This window comes from Rhinolophus ferrumequinum, chromosome 22 (genome assembly GCF_004115265.2).
Source record: "Rhinolophus ferrumequinum isolate MPI-CBG mRhiFer1 chromosome 22, mRhiFer1_v1.p, whole genome shotgun sequence".
NCBI classification, from domain to species: domain Eukaryota; kingdom Metazoa; phylum Chordata; class Mammalia; order Chiroptera; family Rhinolophidae; genus Rhinolophus; species Rhinolophus ferrumequinum.
Genome location: NC_046305.1, coordinates 52259994 through 52281819, shown reverse-complemented (window position 1 = coordinate 52281819; position 21826 = coordinate 52259994). Strand labels below are relative to the sequence as shown.

Here is a 21826-nt window from a genome sequence, read left to right as displayed (position 1 = left end):
TCTGCCTTACAAAGGTAGAAGCTAAAATCGTGGAATTAACTGAATGTAGACTCCTTGAGTGGGAGGCCAAGCCCCATGTACCCATTTCCGCCATCTTTTCCCTCATTCCGCTGAGCTGCACACGTCCAGAATTACTTAATTATCACCCCCGACCCCACCCCTTCCTGACTGGTTGTGAATCTGGGTAAACCTGCTCTGCTTTCACCAGCCACACCTTTACCCCTCTCCTACTTAAGAGATTTTCAAGGGCTAATTCATCTTCTGGGATAACCTTTCTGTCCACTCCACCCAGCCTCCTGGCCATGGCCCTTGCCTCCTTCCCAACCCAACTGTAGACCAGCCCCACCGGGAAACCTGCAGCCTTTTCTTCACCCCAAGTGCCTTCACCCCAAATCCACCCAGGGAGCCCTCCGTGATGACCCCTCCAACTCCCGTCCCAATACCCACGGCCCTTGCTGGCTGCAATGTTTCCCCTTCTTCCTGGCTCTGTATCTCCCGGGGGCTTTCTGCGTGCCAGGGTTGTGCCTGCTCAAAATGACTGTATTCCCATGGCAATACTTGTTTCCTCATGTATTCAAGAAATATTAACAAAGTCCTTAGTATTTGCCAGTCACAGCTCATTCTAGGAACTCTCCGAGCCTGAGAGCCACTTTCCCTCATCAGACCGGCAACTCCCTGGGACAAGAGACACAGCCTAGACACAGCCACGAGGGCAATGGGTCTCAGAGAACCCCAGTCCGTATTCTTCAAGTGAGGATTGGGAAGTTTGAGGCCAAGAGAGGTGAAATAACTCACCCAAGGTCAGTCAACAAACCCCCTGAGCAAAGGCATTCTCCACAGAAATCCTGTGTTCTCCTTTGCCTTAACCTCTCCGCCCTTCTATACCCACAGAAGAAATTAAGCCCAGGCGGGAACATGATTAAAAGTGGGAAGGGGAGAGTCCAGGCTTCCTGGCTTGGAGCGGGTCCACTCATAGTCCCGGGACAGCCGTGCATGTGGGTCTCTGTGAAAAAGCCCCAAGAGGCTTGCCTTGAGGTAAACCCTTAATCTTGGCTGAGATGAATCCTCTTACGAGTCATGTCTGCTTAATGTTTGCCGTGGCTCTGGGGATCAGCAGAAAGTATTTCTAGCTCTGCTATAAACAGGAGGGGACACGAATTAGCCTTGGTGGAAACAAGGCATTCATTCCGTTTATCGTCACTCAGTGGACCAGGACCTGAGAGAGGAAGGGAGAGGCTCAAATGTGAAAATGCAGGAGGTCCCAGGGTGGCATAGTGACAGAGCCTGGGTATCTGGACCGGTAATGACAGTGAGGATGGCAGTAGGTGAACAGCTTCTGAGCACCTGGCCAGGTATTCCTTCCCTCCAAGGTGGTCAGGTCCTGAAGTTTCTCCTTGACACGGGCGTCTCTCTTCTGGGGACATACGAACAGGGCTTCCCTGAGACCACCAGCGATTTCCTCTGGTCAACATAACATTACTCTGAAGTCACTGGTGTAGAGCTGCCCTCAGAATACAACCTGTCCCCAGGTGTGGCCTTTGGAAAATCCAGATCACTCTTAAGAGCCAGGTGTGTGGATAAGTCCTCTTCCTCATTCCCCACCCCTGCCCCCAAACACACACCTACAGGTTTGGGGAGCACCTGCTGGCTCCACAGCTGGGTCACCTCCTGTGAACTTGAGTCGAGGCTCAGCCTCCCACCGCGTCCCCCTGGCCACTGGGGACACATCCATGCCCACACGGTGCCTGGTGTGCAGTAGCTGCTCAGTGAGCTGGTGATTGTAGAGTGACTGAGTGACTGAAGGAGTACGTTCACGACTGGCATCGTGTGTAAGGAGAGGCCCAGAGGCTGGGAAATCCCTGCTCTGTGGGGATGAGCTGAGGGGAGAAGTAAGGTTTCAGCAAAGGACCGTGGGCGTTTCCGCTGGCTTCTCCTTACCTCTGCTCCTGTCAGTCACCTCCACACCCCACCTCCCTCTGGGCTGCTCCCAGCACCACGGCCACAGCTGAGCTGCAGCCTGCGGCCCCACTGGAATCACTGCTGGCCGGGCCCAGGTGCCTCTCCATCCCTGACACGGGGGCTCCAGGCAGAACCTGCTGCTGTGCCTGGTAGAAGTCTCAGTCCGTGGGGACCTGCTTCCTGCTCCTCTGTCCTACAGTGTCACCCAGCTTGTCCCAGGCCTGGGGGATCTGAACCAGCTCTGAAGCGGGGTACTGCGTGCTTTCCCTGGTCCTTGCCCTGGATGCAGAGGCTTTCCCTGTCACCCAGTGCTCCACCCTGGCTGGGCTTTCCTACGTGTCTTCCTCTGTTTCCTCCTTTCTGCCCTGTGCTGCTCGGGCACCCCCGACACTGGAACTTTCCCTGGATCCTTGACGCTGATCTCCCTGTGTGCTTCTCTAGAGATCACTCGGGTTGGTGTTGAGTCTGTTCTCATTCAGAGTCTCTTAGGGTTGGGATAGCTGGCGAATCTGGCTGCAGACTCCCCACATAAAGAAAGGGGGAAGCAGTGGCTTCTGCTTGTAAGTACACCCCCCAGGACCTCTCAGCCTTCCATGGGAGCTCCTCCTCAGGGTACCTGTGGGGACAGAGCCCCAAAAAGCAGTTTCCAGGCTCTCGGCCTCACATAGAAAGGTGCTGGCTCAGGTAGTAAATGGCCATCGACTGTGATCAAATGGCCAGCAGCTGTGGCTAGTTGGCCGTCAGCTGTAACCAGTGAGCCATAACTGCCGTGGCTATGCTAGCAGCAAATGGGGGCCAGCAAGAAGATGGTGACTGAGCCTGCAAGCGGCGCAGTGAGGGTTGAGAATTGTGTTGCTCCTGGTTCCTGTGTCTCCAACCCAGCTGCCAGCGAGAGTATAGAGATATGACTCCCCTACCTATGGCTCCGTGGGTGTTCCTGTTTGGCCTCACCATGTCCTGCGTTCTTATGTGAGGAGCGGGAGCAGAGACCCCACAGACCCCGCCGGACGCCCTGCGTGACACATGGCGAAGTCGGCAGGATCCCCCGCACTACAGTACCAGAGGCAGCTGCTCTGCCACATGGGAGCCTGGCTCCCCTTTGGACCCGATGAGGGATGTGCTGCTGGTTCACCAGCGTTTCTGGAGCAGGGAAGACCAGCCTGGAGCCCAACCGGTGCTCCCGCCCTTTCTGACTCAGGCCGCTCCCTTCTCCTTTACTCCCCCGAGGCCCAGAGCACACACAGAACGTCCTGCGGAATTCAAATTCCAGTTGTTCTGGCCATAGGAGCCCCTATTTGACATATGGCAACCTCTAGAAACAAGCAGTGTGAGGAGAGGTTTATTTTCACCCTCCGCCTGGTCACCGTGAGGACCTAGGGAGACCCGAGTGGTGGTGGCTTGGTACAGGTCATGGTCACTAAAGGAAACAGTCTCTATAACACATGGGGTCCCCGTCTGAGAGCGAGGAGGAGAAGGAGGAAGCGACACCACACCTCAGGCGTGGAGAAGCTTCCTGAACACTCTGGACACTTCCCCTGAGGGCGGCCAAGCCTGGGTGCAGAGGTCCTGGCATTGACAGTCTCTACCCAACCCTGTGTCCTGCAGGGCGGAAGGGACAAACGGGTAGGGAAGGGACTCCCAGGCCCACAGCTGGTCCAGCAGCAGAATTAGACCAACACCCCTGATTCCCTCTCCAGGCCACTGTCTCCCTAAGAATAGGCCTTAGCTCCCCTCCCCCTTGTCTTTTCCCAGTCCCTGAAGGATGGATAAACACTTAAATCTGGCTTCTTTGCTTAGGACAGGTAGAAAAGGAAGAAGCTAGGCTGCGGGGCCCAGTGGCTTCAAAGTCTTGTGATGTCCTTGTGAGCTGGGTGACCTTGAGCAAGTCACCTAAGCTTTCTGCACTTCGAGGTCCTCATCTTTAAGGTGGGAACTGTAAATTGTACTTTACGGGATGCTTACAAAGTTGAAATGAAACGATGCGTGAAGCATTTTTAGGATGATTAGGCTGGAAACGTTGTGCATAATTTATTTCATCAGTTGATTTTTAAAAGGTCCTCCGATGTGATCAGGCTTGCAGATCACTGCTCTGAGAGAACATATCCACTCCTGGTCCCTGAAGGTAGACAGACAGCTGGCAGGAGGTGCAGGTGGGTGGGAGGAGGTGCAGGTGGGTGGGAGGAGGTGCAGGTGGGTGGGAGGAGGTGCAGGTGGGTGGGAGGAGGTGCAGGTGGGTGGGAGGAGGTGCAGGTGGGTGCTGAGGTGTCTGGATACCTATTGATGTTGATGCGACCAAATGCTGAGGGATACAGGTGTTTGGCCTGAGGGTACTGGGAGACTTGGGAAGAAATTAAGTCCCATCCAAGGAAGGCCAAGGACTTCCACACACTCTTGAACCCTACCTCCCCTCCAAGGAATCATCAAAAGACAGGCGCAGGCCGGGCAGGTGCTGGAGCCAGTGGCCTGGAGCCAGGAAGAGGTCCTGGGTCCCCTGCCTGGACACCATCACATGAATGGTATGGAGAAGACTCTTTGTGTAGGTGTCAGGGAGGCAAAAACTTGATCTAAGCTTTCTAGCTGAAACTCTTTAAAAGAAAAGACAGATGAACAAGAGCAAGAGAAAAACAGTTTATTAATGTGTGCAGGGCACCCTTGAGGAAGAAACCTAAAACAAGGAGCTGTGACCCAGGACTATGGATTAGATAGCATCTTCAACAAACAAAACATTTGTAGAGAAATGACAGGTCAAAGGAGAGCAGTTTTAGGCTTCCAAGGGCAGCAAAACTGTGGGAAGGTAAACACATGGGTGGGAACTAATGTATTAGGAAAGTTTGCTGTGCAGGTTACTCTGGTGCCATTTCTGGGCTGATAAGAGTCTGTCTCCAGGAAAAGGAGAATTTATAGCCTGCTCCTAGCAGAAAAGGGGCAGGGGTCCTTTTGTGTTTTCTGTTTCTTAATTGCCTTCAGCTCAAAATAATTTTTATGTCAAAGAGTCATATGTTGGGGTGACATATTTCAAATTTCATCGGTGGATTAAACGTCCACGTTTCCAACTTTCCAAGGAGCTTCTGGTAGGGCCAAAGTATGACCTTTGGAATCCCAAAGTACTAAAATTTATAACTTTCTGCCCTTCCCCACCCTGCCCATTCAAAAGAAATCTTTATTTTTCAAAACCACCTAAAACACAATTTGTGTTTCTTTTTAGATTTTCTGGTTATCGCAGTCTGGCATTGTTCACGGGATCTGACTTTTGTTTGCTCATCCATTCATTTATTCACTCTCTCATTTTCTGGGTTCTACCCCTACCCCAAACACATTTCGTCTGCTTATTAGGAGACTGGCAGATCCACTCTCACGGGGGTAGCATGTTTGCAGTAGAGAACAGCACCCGCAGTGATGCAAAAGCCCAAGAAAATGCATAGGTCCGCATAATTTCAAGGTGGGGGAAGGTGCCCAACTCAACTTCTCACTTTATGGACAAAGGACTGAGGTGAAGGGGCTTGCTCAAGCTCACAGAGCTGTTAGGTTGGTGCAAAAGTAACTGAGGCTTTTGTAATGATTTTTAACCTTTTAAACTGTGAGTGGATGCAATGGCACAGCTAGGAGACGGAGAGGCTGAGAAGCCACTCTGCAGCCGTCTGACTGCAGAAAGGACCCTGCTCCTTTCTGGAAGGGACTGAGTGTCAGAACAGCTCGCATGCAGGTGCCAAGGTCGGGGCACTTTGTCTCAAAGAGCTCCTGGCCAGAGGAGGTGGCAGGGCGCATGCCAGCCAGGTTTGTGGCTGCCCAGGTGGGCCGCCGGGTCACATGGCGATCAGGTGTTGTGTCCCTGGGGTGAAGAGAGTTTTCAGGGCAAGTGGAAAGATGAGAAGGAAGCTTAACGGGAAGTTCCCCTATGGGCATTTAGAGGGTTTGTTAGTACAGTATCCTTTCCTTTCCTCTGAAAACAGAAATATCATTTTCACCTCACTGATGTGTGGTGATGGTGTTTGAAGACAGAGTGCGTGGGAAATCGGTGAAGTTTGCACAGGAACAGTGAGAAAAACGACCAGTTGTCAAGTCAATCAGGGTGGAAATATTGCCTAAGTACTTTCTAAATTCATACGACATTAACAAAAATTTGGAAGTATAATGTTATACAGGAAACTGCACACAGCTCGGTGCATTTTCACAAAGGGACGGCATCCGTCTACCTACCATCCGGATAAAGACACTGAACTTGACCAGCTCCCTGGAGCTCCCTCAGCTCACCTGCCGGTCACTCTGACCCTATATAAATGGGGTCATTCTATATATACTCTCAATGTCTGTTTCTTCCCAGCAAGGTCATATTTGTGAGATGTACCCATGGGATGTACTCTAGTGTATCTAACCTCTGTTGTGTGGCATCTCACTGTGTGAATATAGCACTAGTGTTCAGCATCTTTTTCTGTGTTTATTGGTCATTTGGACATTCTCTCTTTCTTTAAAAAAAAATTTATTGGGGAATATTGGGGAACAGTGTGTTTACAATATACAAACTCATTTTAGTTTATTTCAATCTAAATAACTATATAAAATTCTGAAATTGATTGCTTCACCCAAGAAATTTCTTTTCTTTTTTTTGAATTTTTATTGGGGAATATTGGGAACAGTGTGTTTCTCCAGGACCCATCAGCTCCAAGTTGTCCTTCGATCTAGTTGTGGAGGGCACAGCTCAGCTCCAAGTCCAGTCGCCGTTTTCAATCTTTAATTGTGGGGCGGGGGGCGGGGCGCAGCTCATTGGGAATCGCCCATGTGGGAATCGAGCCAGCAACCCTGTTATTCAGAGCTCGCTCTCTAACCAACTGAACCATCTGGCCGCCCTGTACATTCTCTTTCGTGAGGTAGCTGTTCAGGTGTTTGGCCATTTTTCCAGTAGGTGTTCTGCAGTTTTTATTGATTTTAGGAGTTCTTTATATATCCTGAATATAATGCTTTATCTATAATATACTTGTATATACATATATATATGTTTATGTATATAGTCAAATATGCATACACATACATTTATACATTTGAATATATGTATGTGTGAGTGTGTGTATGTGTGTGTGTGTAAAATTCTCCCAGTTTGTGTCTTTACATAGTGTCTTTTGTTGAACAGAGTTCTTAGTTTTAATGTAGCCAAATTTATTATTCTTTATAGTGGCCCTTTTCTGCTGTTTAGGAAATCATTGCCTACTCCAAGACCAGTAAGACATTCTTCTGTGTTTTCTTCTAAAATCAAATATTGTTTAAACGCTCACATTCAGATCTATAGTTTACCAGGAATTATTTTGGGGGCTGTGTAAGGTGAGAGTTCAGGTGGATCTGTTCTGTATGAATGTTCATTTGACTCATTACCGTTTACTGAAAAAGTATTCTTCTTTTCTCATTTGTTCACAATGCCATTTTTTTTGGTAATGAGTCAGACAATTGTGTGTGTATGACTTTTTAGAGTGTAGTAATCGTCTAATAAAAGGCACAGATCTTCATTTGTTAGTTCTTTAGTTTCTCTCAATATTGTTTTATATTTTTAGTATGAAGGTCTCATAAATCTTTCATTAAATTTAGTTAAGGTAATTGATGACATTTTTTAATTTTTTTTTTTTTGCGGGGGGAGGTTTCTTTCCCCCCTGGCTTTATTGAGATACAATTGATATATAACATTGTGTGAGTTTAAGGTGTACAGTGTGATGATTTGATCCACTTATATATTGTGAAATGTTTCTTTCTATTTTTATTGAGGTTAAACTAACAAAAAGCACCAATCTTCAGTACAGCTCAGTGAACATTTTATATGCATCTGCACCCATGGAACCACCACCCACAAAATTTCAGCTCACCTCTGAAGTTCTCCTCTCTGGAGTTTTAGGGTCCCCAGCCGAGTTCAGATAATTTATAAATTGATTCCGGATTTATACTAGTGCTGATTTACCACATGCTACCCCGTTCCACTCAGAAACAGGTTCTTTCTTCAGTATTTTGGAAAAGCCAGTTGTTGTGCAGTTTGGGACTCTTAACAGCAGTAAGACTTCCAGGTTTAACGGGCTCATAATTTAATAGGGGATTACACACATAAAGGTGAACTATTGCAAAAAATGACATGCAGAGTTCATAAAACAATACGATCGTTATGTTACTTAATAATAGAAATTTGTACATAGTGTCACGAGGGCTGATGGGAGGTGTCATTTCTTTCTAAAATGTTAAGTAAGGGCCCATGGAAATATTTGAACCAGACCTTTAAAACTAAGACGATCTCCTGGGGAGCCACGTGGAGAATTGATATTTTAGGCAGAAAGAGCAGTATGGACAAAGAACGGAGGGAGCAAAATTGCATAATGTGTCTGGGAAAAAGTTATTATCTGGTGCTGTATGACTGTGTATGTTTTGGGTCTTCTGGGGTATCCCGGTAGCGTTTATACTTTAGGGTGTGTAGGAATTATGGGAGAACTCTTCAGTTTTCTCTTTGGGCCATGATGTTGAGCCAAATGATGCACAGGTCCCTTTGTGTTCTGACCTTGTATTACTTTAGGTGAAGGGGAACCAGGTAGGAACGAATCTTACTTCTCGCACCATGTATATGAGATTTTCATATATAAGACATTATTACTTTGTGAACCTCTGATGAGTGGAGTTAAATTAAAAAAAAACAAACACCACCATTTTCTTATGAAGGGAACGGGACCTCACAGAGTCAAAGAGAGATGGGACTTTGCCCTTGGTCATTGGTGCGGACGGGTTTGATGTTCCTTCTTCCCCACGGGCTAAGAACCTGCGACGCAGACTACAGCAGAATCACTCATTGTTTCAGCCGCGCCTGTCTTGCCAATTAACTGAAGTCGATGCAGAACTGTCAGCCCTGCGTTGTCTGTGTTGGAGGACTTGCCAGGGTCTTCCTGGGGGACATGGAAAGGGCATTCACAACCACATGACCAGGAATCTGGCTGGGCTTAGATGGAGGGAGCCACGCCAGGGGTGTGCTAGGTGCACGAGCTTTCTACCTGGCAGAGGAGTTATTTCGGGATGCGAGGACCGGGGCTCAGAAGGGCCGTCTGAATTCTTCAATGACAAGCATTCACTCCGGAACTTTAACTTGTTTTTTGGGACACTGTGACTCTCCTGGTTATTGCCTGTGCTCACTGAGTTTTAAGGAATTACTACTTGGAAATATCAGCCACGGACGGTGATTTTAAGGGGAAATGGAGAAGGTGGTTATTGATGCCTTTTCAGGCCAGAGTGTTAAACGAAGACGCGATTTATTACTGCTGTTGCTTAACTAGAGTTCAGTGAGCAAATCCGAGGGGAAAATGAAGCTCCAGGGGAGAAAACCTGGCTATGTGTTTGGCTCCTCCTGCCCACGCAGGATCTCGCCTTCAAAGACTCATCTCTGTTTATATCTGGAAGATTTGCTGCTGCTTTCTTCTACAGGCACCCAGTCACGACCAGGGTTAGGAAGCCAGCTGTACAAGTAGAGCTTCTTTCACAAGCCAAATAAAGTTGGACTCCCTGACAACCCAATTGTAGAATTGCACGCACTCTGTATGCGGCGATCCCTGGAATGACCTTTTCCTGTGTTAGAAAATAACTGTGACTTCCACAGAGGAAACCGAGACTCGGGTAGACCGTCTCAGGAAAGCTCTGGAGAACCAGCAGGGCAAAGTGGAAACGAAAGCCACAGGAGAGCTTGCTGAATATTAGACGGCGGGGGAGTAAGTGAGGGCAGGAGTAAATGAACGGACAATAAATAAACAAATACGTGAAGAATTCACTGGCACGCGTTTGTTGAAGTGCTCTGTAGTGCCCTTAATGTCACTTAGGTTTGTTTTGTCTGCTTTCTCAGAACGACAGCTTCCAAGAGGCAAAAACCACATTGGCTGGGTCGGCTGGGTGCTTCTAACGCTGGGAGCTGCACTTCTCGGTCCTTTGTATGTCCCTCGATACAGTTAGTTAGCGAGACTCTCCCAGGCTCCCGTCAGCGGCTTCCCGGCTTCCCCCTTCCTTTCCCTGAGATGTTTCAGGATGTGAGCTTCCCTGTCGGTAGGTACCAGAGAGCAACTGTGCCCAAGAGGACGTGGGCGTGTGTGTGTGCCCACACACTCCCTTCCCCAAGTGTCCCCTCGGAACCAACGGACGGGCAATCACAGACAGCCGCCAGGACACAGACAGTGACATGTGGCACAGGTTTATTAGGGGAGGAAACAGAAGAGAAACTGAGGGACGGGGAGTTGGGGAAGGGAATGAGGCAGAAGCGGTGACCGGCTCCCGGTGTCCCCACTAGTCAGGGTGAAACCCTAGAAGAAGCCCAGATACATCCCTTACATTGGGACGTGGTGGCGCCATAGCTGTGGTCAGGCTGGAGGTCGGAGAGAGTGAGACTTCTCATGTCCACCGGGAAGGGGGAGCGTCAGGCTGGGGGATGGACGCAGACGTGGAGGCGGCGGGAGAAGTGTGATGAGGGTCTCCATGGGAAGCATTCCTGACAGTGCCCCACGGGGCCTGGGGAGGCGGAGGCGGAGGAGCAGGAGGGCCAGCAGGTGGCATTCCACGTGACCTTACTTCTGTTTACTCTGGGGGGCTTGTTGGGCCAAGGGGCACTTCTGCTGGGCAGGGACGGCTGTGCCCTTGGGGGGGCTTTGCTTCTGGGCGTGGGGCGCACATGGATCCTTGGTTTGGGGTGCACACGCCTCCTGGCATTTGCTGGGTGGTGGCTGACAGGGCTGCTTCACCTGCTGCTGCTGGGCCTTCTGGGGCAGGGGCAGCTGCTGCTGCTGCTTCTGCTGCTGGAAAGACATCGCTGCAGGAACAGGTGAGCCTGAAAGAACCCCGGGCAGGGGACACCATGAGAAGGGCTCCCTCCGTCACTTCTCCCGTGTGACTCCTGGAAGAGTGTTCTCTCCACCAGCCAAGGAGAGGAGAACTCAGCCTGGTTAATGGTGTGATTCGCACGCACCCAGTTTGATCTCGCCCCTTTCTCTCTTCCTTCTATGCTGTTCTGCTCTCCTATCTTCCTGCATCCTCCCGTGGACGCCTGGCTTAACCGAGGACATAGTCTATTTCTAAGTCTTACCAGGAAATACGATCGGGGTGCTGAGCTGATGATTCAAAGGAGGCCCAGACGTCTCACAAGATCAAAGCATGAGGTCTTAGCTGATGGGTCTGCAACGTCAACCGGCTACCTTTGGTAGCGAGGGTGGGCCAGGACGGACGGGCAAGAGGGAGAGGGCAGGGGCAATCTCTGTCCTAGAGGGAGGTGTCATGTGTGAGTGATGAGCCCGACAAAGCCGGTTCCAGGAACTCGAAAGCTGGAGTTCTAATCCCAGCTCCACCCTGACTCACCAGGGCCTGATGCTTAGGAGACGCATTTCACTTGGCTGAGGGACAGTGGTTGTAGCTCCATGGAGAGCTGGGGAATTGAGGGCCAAGCAGGTCACTGGAGGTAAGAGACTATTACAGGAAGGTGTTTTATGAGAGGCAGCCTGGTTCAGAGGAAGGAGCCTGGGCCTCTCACTGGCCAGCCACAGCCCTGGGCAAGGCCTCTGCACCCTGTGCTCTTGTTTGGAGGACGCTGGTCTGAGGTCTCTGAGCCACCCCCCCGCTCTGCCACGTAGCTCTGTTTTCCGTTGTAGGCAGCCTTCCTCATTTTCTAAATTTGTGATTATAAATGGGAAGTATAGGTCCCAGGGGGCAATCGTGACAGACGTGGGAGCCGTATAGTATAAAATACAATATGTAACAGCCGTGTTTCTGGAAACCTGAAGAGCAACCTTGAAAACGTGTTGGTAGCGCCAAAGGGGCATGAGCACGCTTTGGAGGAGGCTCCGAATTGCGACAGAATGCCCCAGCTCTTCATCTCTCCCCTTAATGAGAAAAATCCTTTGGCCAGGGCGTCAAACCCAGTCAGGAAATCAGTCACACCCAGCAATGGTGTGGAATAGAGACTGAATTTCCCGAGGGACACTTAGTGTGACATTTCCTTAATTGTCACCAGGCTTATGTGACTGCTCTGATTACCCGAGAAAGTAGAGGAGCTTGGCCTAGCGGCTTGAGACAGTTCAAGGAGGAGGACAGGGCCCCACACATCCCAGGAGGACGGATGCGTTTCCACTTACCGGAGGTGCAAGCTGGACCCCAGGAGAGGAGGCTGAGCGCGATCCATGGCCAGCCGCTCTGCACAGCCTTATAAGGCCCCCAATCTGCCCTGGGGCCCTTGGCGTGGCCCCGCTCACCACCTCCCAAAGAATTCCTCACCCACTTCTCCCACCTGCACTTCCTCCAAGGACTTGCTTTACTCGCCTGTTTTGACGGAAACACCCACCACATATTCCAGCTTTCCGGGTCCCCATCTACCTGAGCTGACTTCGCTCACCTAAGGTCTTTGCTCCAACTCAAGATCTTTTAAAAATAGAACAAGTCTGAGGATTTATAAGGACCATTAAGGAAGGAGGAGAAAGCGGGGGGTGGGGAGGCGTGTGGGCTTGGGAGACTTCCGACAAAAACATGAATCTCACCTTTGCTGGCATGTATGGAGCACTCATGGGTGCCAGTGCTGACATCACCGCCACGCCACTGTTTCATTTATCTTTGTAGCCCCTGCAAGGCAAATGTCACTGTCCCCATTTTGCAGATGAGAAAAGTGAGGCTGGGAAAGGTCGCGTAGGTAGTACACGGCAGAGATGGGATTGGAACCCAGGTCTAGAGGACTCAGAGAACCCAGCCTTACAGAGGGAGAAGGCGAGAGTGTAAATACAGGCTCCCCGGCCCCCGGCCTGGCCCGCTGCACAGGACTATGAGTTTCCAGTCCAGTCGGAACCTATCCTGTCAGCTTCTAAGTGTTTCCCCTTGAGCGCAAGCAGAAGGGTGTGAATGGTGCCCCCAAGCTTAACTGGAGCGGTGCCATGTCCCCCCACCTGTCCACCAGGAGTCAGGTGTGCTGCGGGGTATTAGTGGTGGTCAAAGAGGGTGGCAGAGAATTTGGCATGAGATAGAACACAAAGCACCCAAACTTGAATTTCAGATAAACAACAGATTTTTTTTTTTAGTATAAGTATGTCCCAGATATTGCATGCGATATACTACGGAATTACTCGTTGTTTATTCGAAATTCAACTGTAACTGCGCAGGTTGTATTTTTATCTGCTAAATCTGGCAACCGTACTCAAGGACCTAGTCAGACGGGAGGAAGGAGCCCTGGTCCCCCAGTTGGCCTCGTAGCCCCCTGGGATGGAGAAAGGCAGGACAGCTCTGGGAGGCCCGCCCACCCTTGGGCCAGTGCCCTGATCCTCAGTGTCCTGTCCGACTAGAGGCCAGCGTGCTCATTTGTGTCATCATCGAGCAAAGTGTAAGGCGGCCCGAGAAAAGATAGAAATGCCTCAAATGACTGTTCAAAGCATTTTCAAACACCTTGCCTTGTTTCATCATTATGGCCGTTCTGTTGGGTACTTTCCATCTGATTTTCCAGTTTATAAAAGTAGATCCGGGGGAGTTAAATGGCCTGCAGAACACGTGCAGCTAATAGGGGTGGAGCTGGGCTGCTGGCCCAGAGCTCCTTTCCATGATGTCTCCTCGTGGACAAGTGACTGTCACTGGGTGGGGGCCATGGCTAAGGACCTTTCCCGAGTTCGCTGTCTTATGTGGACTAGATATTGTTCATTTTTCAGGGTCGGCCTCACTTAAAAGTTAAGCCTTCTCTAAATTTTACCCCCCAGGCCAGGTGTCCTCCTTCACCTCCTCCTGAGCCTATCACCTTCAAGAATCACATTCCGGGTTCTGCCTTCCATCTTCAAGATGAAACCCTGTCCACCTGCACCCCTCACTCCCTCACTCCCACACCTCTGTGCTCATCCTGATGCAAATGCTCCAAAAGGGAAATCAGTCTTCAGCAAGACGGATTTGGCTCGCATGGCTGCCCCCAGAAGCCACCAGTGTTAGTGGCTGCGTATGAATGGACAGATAGCACTGTCCCCTGAGTCCCTGTCACCCACCTGCTCTTCTGGAATATACCCCAGTCCTTATTTTTCCCAGTCTGCCCACTGGCTTCTTACTTCCTCGGTAAACATCTCCTGCTTAGTTTGGCGAATTCTAGCTAGTGACAAAACTTGGCTTATAACACCACTGTCATCTCAGAGTGTACTTCAGGGGTGTAGGGATAGAGACATGGCTGTCCTCTAGGTCATAAATATCTAAGACGCTTCAGGCTCATATGCATCCAACAAGTCAAACTTTTCAAAACCCTGGCACTCAACTTTCCTTTGATCACATTATCCCCATTTTATGGAGGGGGAAAACTGAGTCTTGGAACAGGGACATGCTTTGCTCAAAGTCACACAGGGTGAATGTCAAAGCCAGGGTTGGCTCACAGGTCTCCTGACTTCACAGCTATTTTCGGTTAGCTGAAGTGACTACGGCCTGGGGCAGCCCCTAAGCAGAGGCTACTGTAATGACAAAATTAGGGAGCTGGTTGTGGTGGTCTCCGTCTCCCTTCCTTCCTCCTGGCATTCAGGTGCTCTCTTGCCCTTCAAACCGGTCTTCCTTCTCTTCCTCTGAGAGACCTGAACTCATCCCTGTTCCCTGACAGGGAACGAAACCAGAAAAGCCCTGTGCCAGGCACAGGTGCAATTTTAGTAGTCGTTCAACCTTATAAAGTGCCTCCATATACGGTTTTCACACTACTCTATGAAGAAAGCTAAATTGTATTATAAATTTTATCAGTGAGGAAACTGGCTCTGATGATGGCTGGATCCAGAATCCAGGAGGCAGTCTCTTAAATCTGCAATGGCTGATTTCCAGGCACCTGGGCTGGCTGGGGGAGTGGATTGTTTTCTCGATGGAGGAGGGGAGACTACCTCGCACCCCTTGAATCAGTCACCACAGGTAAACAACTCCCGCAGGTGAGGCAGGCCCTGAGAAGCTATGTGGGCCCCCTCCCACCCACCGCCTCCCCCTCCCCCAGGCTGGCCTGGGACTGTGGGGATGTCCCCCGGCTGATTCTGCGTCTCTCCTCTCATCCTCTAAGGACCATGCTGTATTGAAACCGGAAGGCCAGGCTCTGCATCTCCCATCTCTAGGAAGCAGACACCTGAGAGCAGGTGTGTGCCTGTGACTCCATCAGGGAGGTGAATCAAAGCTTGAGCAATCCCAGCCGCACCCCACACACAAACAATGGGGTGGCCGGGCCACAGACACCTGACACTGGGAGCGGACCCCGCCAGAGAAGATGCAAATCGCCTGACTCTTTATCTAAACACATCCCCACCAGGGCACTTTTGTCTCTGGACTTTGGGGAAAGCAGGGCTGTGGAAGGCTTTATCTGGAGACACATGGGACATATTTATTATGTCCTTTCAGAGAACGAAACCCGAAAAGACAAAAAGGAGAGCTCTGGACATGACAAGGAGAGCTCTGGACTAAAAGGAGAGCTCTGGACTTGTCTCCTCCGACATGACAAGTAGAGTTAGAGACGTAGGGAAGGAGCCAGGGGAACAAAGAAATAACTGTACTGATCCTCGCCGCTCACGGGCGGTCAGATCTTGGGCACTTCCTTTCACTTTTCTGGGCCTCAGTTTTCCTGTTCTCATGAAAGGTTGTTAGGATGGGAGGCCTTTTTAGAGACAACAGAGGAGGTGTGAGGCCACCACATTCCTGCATGTTAGCTGCTTATCCAGTAAAATGAAAACTTACATCTGAGCAAATTGCATCTCATTTAAAAAAATCACAATTGTGTCAAATTGGCTTTAATCTTAATTTCTGGTTGATCTTTAACCAGCAGTCGTGGCTTAGAACCGTTTAGTTTCAGGTGTCTCCCATCACCAATTACTTAATCTGTTTACAAACACTTTAGAAGGTGCTACTTGAAAGAGACCTTGGGCACCCCCCCTTTTTTTCACGTGGGAAATCCATTTGTAACATGAATCATTTCACCCTCTAGTTTATCTCATTGCAAGCAAGATGCTCAGATACTATTATCAGGTATTCTGTATGATGGTATGAAAAGCAGTCCCGTGGAGACGGACGGGTAAGAGGATGAGTCTCCAGAAACAGGTGATTAACTTATCTCCTCCCTCTGCCTCGTGTCCCCCGTGGTACGTTCCTAGAAGACCTGCGCTAGTCCTAGGAGTTTTATAAAGGGGGAAAGAAAGTTGTGGATCTGGGAGAGTTGAGTTCCAACAGAACACCCATAGGCTGTCACCCGGGGAAGTTGAAGGTTGGCCGTGGAACTTGGGGGGGGGGTGAGTGGGCAGAGCGTCCCTCCCCAGGAAGACGGCCAAGGTCGGCCTCTTGGAAGTCAAGTCACCTTCTCCTCCGACATGACAAGTATAGTTAGAGACGTAGGGAAGGAGCCGGGGGAGCAAAGAAATAACTCTACTGATCCTCGCCGCTCACAGGCTGTCAGATCTCGGGCACTTCCCTTCACTTTTCTGGGCCTCAGTTTCCCTGTTCTCCCATATGAGGCGATTGGCTAAAATATCGCCTCAGGTCCCAGTGAGGGCTGAACATTCTGTAAAAGGATGATAAGGTCTGGGAAGGCAACTGTGTTTCATCCGCCTGGGATTAATAGTGAATCGAGAGCCCTGAGGTTGAGTTCAGGTTCAACCCGGAAGAACCTGGAAGTAATTGACTAGAGACGTCCGCTATTGGATGGATGAGTGGCCCAGGGTGCAGCTAGTGGCCCTCCCCGGTTTAGCCTAAGGCAGGGATTTATGCTAGGATTTATGAGTTAGAGTAATTGAAACACTGGAAGGAGAGAGGGCATGAACTGTTTAAAAATCCTGTACAATCCACCATCACCTGTAACTCGCGTTTCAGTTCCCACCTTTCCTTAACGCAGCTGTTAAAGGTAATTGCTGTTTCCAAAAGTCGCCTCCTGCTTTCCTGCCTCAAATCATTCCATCAGTGATGGCCTGCGACGCCCAAATTTCCCCGTGAAGTTCAAGGTAATCTTTAGGTACCATCTTAAATGCTACTTTCTCCATGACGTCTTTTCTTAGTCTTTCCCCAAAAGATTTCTTTTTCTGCTGAACACCCACAGCTATTTATTTATACCTACTTGGAGCACTTTCCCCATAGTGTTTTAACTTGATATAAATATAAATGATAAAATATTTATTTATTTTTTTGTTTATTTTCCTGAGCATCAAATGGAAGTTCCTCGTTGGTAGGAGCTGTTTCACCCTCATCATACATTCATGTGCTTATTATCTATGCCCCCATCGTGGCCAAACACGTATAACATCCACTCAATAAACAGGAACAAATGAATGGGTGACTGATTTATAAATTAAGAAATTGAATTGAATGGTAAACTCACTTTTAGATGTTTTGACTTTGTAATCAGAGCCAATGGAGTACCACCATGCTTTTTGGACTAATCCATCTTTTCAAGTTCAGGTTGATGGTTGTCCCTCTCTAAGTAGCTCTCCTTGTTCATCCCAACCATACCTATTATCTTTATATCTCTCAGACTTGAAGATCTATGCTGAAATCACCCGTAAGAGGCCGGGGTGCCTGGATGCTTGTGTGTGTGTGTGTGTGTGTGTGGTGTGTGTGTGTGTGCACGTGCGTGCGACACATGGGTGTTTTTATACCCAGCCAAACTGCTAGCTTCCTAAAGGCAGAAAGAATGTTCGGGGCTGAACTCACATCCTGGTAAAAATTGGTGTTTGGCTAGCTGATAGCCTAGCTAGTCAGTGAGTGGGTGGTCCAATTACTAAAAGATGCTGTTGAGTCAGTGAGTCAGAGGGTGAGTGAGTGAAAGAAGGATGGAGTGAGTGAGTGAGTATGTAAATAATAAATGAGTTGACAAGCTAGCTGACTGACCGGCTAGTTCACTGAACAGCTGACTGACTGGTTGAGCGGTTGACCAACTGATTTATTGACTGTTTGGCTGACTGGTTAGCTGGCTGGCTGGTGGCTAATTTTGAAAAGTGGCTTCTAGTATAGTATAGCAAAGAAAGCCTCTTTGGGGACCTGGGTTTAATGGTATAAAACAAAGAAAATGCTCTGTATAGGAGCTCCTAAGAAGTATATCCTATGGGCTGGACAGCCATTTCTTAACTTTCTTTCCTTCTCTTAGGAGTTGTCTGTGATCTTCATTTTTGGTCAACAGGGCTCAGCAAATGTAACCTCAAGCCAAGACTAGTCAGAGGCTGCCGTGGTTGAATAGTAGCTCTCTCCCTGGAAGAAGATGGTTGGGGAAAGAGGACATTTCCATTTATGGCACCGCCTACTGGGGAGCCTGGTTGTTTCCTGGGCCTTGGGCCCTGGGGGTGGGCTGATTGTCAGAGATCGTCCTTCGGGTCAGAGAAAGGGACCTCTGGGATGGTGGCCGAGATAGGGAACCAAACCAAACAGATAGATCAGCAGACACCACAAGCTGGGCCAGTATGTCCAGTTGATACCCTGCTCTCTGACCCAGAGACTTTCCTTGGGGAAGTGACTGCAGAAGGCAGCAAGCAAAGGCTGCCAGCCCCAGACAGTGCCCAGTGATAACTGAGACCCCCGGGTCACCCCAGGGCTCACAGAGCTCTGAGTTGCCATCCCATGCTGTGACTGGCCTTGTCACCAGACTGATACACAAACACACTATCCCGCGTGAGCTGGATAAGAAGGGGGCAGGGTTCAGGACAGCACCTCGTGTCCATGAACCAAGCCACCCCATTCCCCACAGGCCTCAAGACCAAGTCCACAACTGCTGCCAGCGTTTAAAAGGCCCCCCCACACTCTGGCCTTCTCTGAGAAGCTTCTAGTCTCTCTGTGCTGCCATCCCACCCTCCTCTTTCTCTTTGCACACATGCTCTTCTGCTCCAGCTGTAGGCCATCATTAACTATTTCCAGTTTTTCTTTTCCTTTTTTTTTTTTTTTTAAAATAATGTGCTGTTTTTCTCATTCTCCTCCTGCCAACAAGCCACTCTGCCTGCCTGGAGTGCCTGTCCTGTGTCTGTGCTTGACTAGTCTTAGAACTTCAGAAACGACTTCATTTCTTCCCCAAACATCCCACATTCTGTGTTACCCAGGCAGCACTCAGGGTCCGTGTTTGTCCAGGAAACTCCTATCCTAGCACCGGTTCTGCTGATTTGAAATAGAGTAGCCACTGGGCTGTCTCTCTGTTAGCTGGGAGCTCCTTGGGGGCAGGACTGTCCCAACTGTCCTTTGACGCCTATGTGTAGCAGTACAACATACGTGGTCCGTCAGAGACACGCAATGACCGCGTGTTCAAACACACCAAGGACGTGGTTCGTGCCGGGCATATGTACATGTGGCTGTCCCAGTGTGTGGCCGTGGGGGACACGCACATGCTTTGTGTGCCGCAGCAGAGCCGGGTTCCTGCCTGTCACTGGGTTCCCCTCCCTGGAGTGTTTCAGCCTGTGTCAAACAGGCCTGCTGTGTGCTCTGTTGTCAGCCTGTGCTCTTCTTCCTCACTGACTGTGTTTCTTCCTCCTCCTCACGGCCTCAGCTGTCCTTTGTACACTGGAGAACTTAACAAGGGTCGGGTGGGTTTTCTAGCGTGAGATGCACGGTTCAAAAGAAGTCCACCCTGGGATCGGTTATTCCAAAGGGTAGATATCCAAGACTGTCTCGCGTGGCTGAGGTAGACTGTGCCACCTTCATGAATACTTTGCCGCCTGTGCCCCGCTCCCCCAGGGAGGACCCTTCCCTACTCTGTGGATGATGGCAGCCCTGGCCTGTGATTTGCTTTGCGTATAATGTAAACTTGAAGAGCTGCGGTCAGCAGGCTCTTTCCTCTCTGCCTTGGGGACCGGCCGTGTTCCAGGCTGGGGCTGCACCGTCGGCCTGCGGCCTGAAGTTAAGTCAATGGGCAGGAGGTCTGACCCTCAGTGGACACGTAAGGTGAGCGGGAAATGAGCCTTTGTTGTCTTACGCCACTGAGAGTTGGGGCTATTGGTTACAGAAGCATGACTCTCGACTGATATCCTGGGATGTACAAGGGCTGACGTCTTCCTCCCAAGGAGATCGCAGAGTGGAGATTGCAGAGTTCTGCTGGACGCTGGCCAAGGGGAAAAGAGATGCTGAAATCCAGTGTGTACTGACTGGTAGCCAAGACAGTGACTCAGGTGTGTGTGTCGGTGCCCGTGTGTGTGTGTGTGTGTGTGTGTGTGTGTGTGTGTTTGTGTGTGTGTGTCCCTGGACCCAGGGCTGGGCTGTAGGGGAAGCGGAGAGGGGAAGGGGAGTGGAGAAGGCAGCCTGGGTTTGCACAGTACACGAGGACCATCTGCGTGCAGCCAACTGATGTTTTCCTACAAAGGACTTTCTGTCTGCGGTTGCAAAGCTAAATAAACCATCTCTTTCCTCACTCAGGCCACGGGACTTTGTGCCAAACCACATTGCACATCAGCCCCTAGGTAGTTAGGGCACAGTGCCACCTGTTGGGCCTGCCACACCAGTGCAACTGTTTCCCGTGTCAGCCCAGTGCCTCCGTGAGAAGGCTGGTACCCACCCACAGGCCAGGAGTCCTCGGCCCAGAGGAGACCCTAGTGACCTCTTCACCTCACTTTACAGGTGGAGACACTAAGGGCCTCAGTCAGTACTTTTCTTATCCCAACGGCCTCTCGCGCTGGACCACACCGCCCCAGACGGAAGGACCCGCCGCTTCTCCATTGGAGCCAGTGCCTTTCTAAAGCTCCCTTGTGGGTTGCAGGTGGCAGTAGGGACCGCAGAGACGATGGGTTTGAGTCCGTGCATGGGGTTGGATGTAGGTGAGGACACGATGAAGTGCAGGAGAGCCGACCCGCGCGGACGGTGAGAGCAGCTCTCTCTGCGACGGCTTCCGTTTACTGCACAGCTGCTATGTAAGAGGCAAGGCCCTCTCCGTGGTTGCCCCCACCCCTGCAGGAGGAGAAGCACCCCCTCCACTTAGCAAATGAGGAAACTGAAACCCAAGGAGGTTCTGTAAGTTCTGTAAGTTGCCCAACGTCGTGCAGCTGGTCAGGGTTGGGCCCGTGTCAGTGTGGTCCTAAGACTGAATGCTGCTGTGCAGCACGCTGCCGCCCCCGGGCCACAGGCTCTCGGGGCCTGTTGAGCACCGTAGGGCACAGGTGTGTGGGCGGGCAGGGCTCAGGACACACGGGCCTCGCCGTGTGGTCCTTTCGGGGAGCCAGCACACTGCAGGGTGAGCGGGGGCTTGCTGATCTGCAGGGAGTAGCTGCAGACCGCACCAGCCCGCTGTGGAAACGCTTCCTCAGAGCCCCACGGTGGTTCTAAGGTACAGGTCCATCAGCAATCCGGCATATGTGTGTGGAGGACCCAGCAGCGCCAAGCCCTGTGTTTATCACAGGCAGTGAGTGGGGCAGGAAGACAGGTGACCGGTGATAACCTCCAGGCCGGCTGAGTGCAGCACACTGAGCAAGCCGTAGGACACTTAAATCTCCCCTGGGGCTTTACAAAGCCTTCCGGACAAGGTGGTATCTAAGCGTAGACCCCCACCATCTTTTCCCTTTAAGAATTGCTACTCATAAACTCCTGTTATTGAAAGAGCAGGGGAGGAGTTATGGAGCCCAGGTGGAGCTGGGGGAAAGCCTGCAGGTGCTGGAGTGTGAGGAGACAGGGACCTGTGCCGCAGGAAGGCAGGACGGGACGCCCTTGTCATGGAGCCCACGCCGAGCTGAGGGACCCAGATGATCTGGTGACAAGCTGTCTCTGTGTCCCTTCCCCTGTGGCTGGAATAGCCTTTAGCACAGTCCTGTTGAAAGTCTGCTCTGGCATCATTTTAGTTCTGACACAATGGCTTAAAAAAGAGGAAGCCACAGCTAGCAAGAGCTCTCCCAACGGAAGGTGCATTGTGACGAGTAAGAGTTGGGTAAAGGCCCATGTGAGATGTCTCGGAGCTTGTTTCCACTGCTGGCCTCAG

At 50.5% G+C, this 21826-nt stretch overlaps 1 protein-coding gene across 1 annotated transcript; it reads right to left on the bottom strand.

Moving 5' to 3' along the window:
• Window positions 1-10131: 10131 nt before the first annotated feature.
• On the bottom strand, window positions 10132-11411 carry LOC117014960 (small proline-rich protein 4-like). The gene is made up of 2 exons (XM_033093269.1): window positions 11302-11411; window positions 10132-10777 (listed from the first exon to the last, which is right to left on the bottom strand). The coding sequence occupies exon 2, from the start codon at window positions 10755-10757 to the stop codon at window positions 10518-10520; it is 240 nt and encodes a 79-aa protein (XP_032949160.1). The 5' UTR covers window positions 10758-10777; window positions 11302-11411; the 3' UTR covers window positions 10132-10517.
• Between the last annotated feature and the right edge of the window lie 10415 nt (window positions 11412-21826).

Excerpts from the sequence above, each read along its gene's own strand:
- LOC117014960 (XM_033093269.1), bottom strand. The coding sequence starts at position 10,757 with ATGTCTTTCCAGCAGCAGAAGCAGCAGCAGCAGCTGCCCCTGCCCCAG.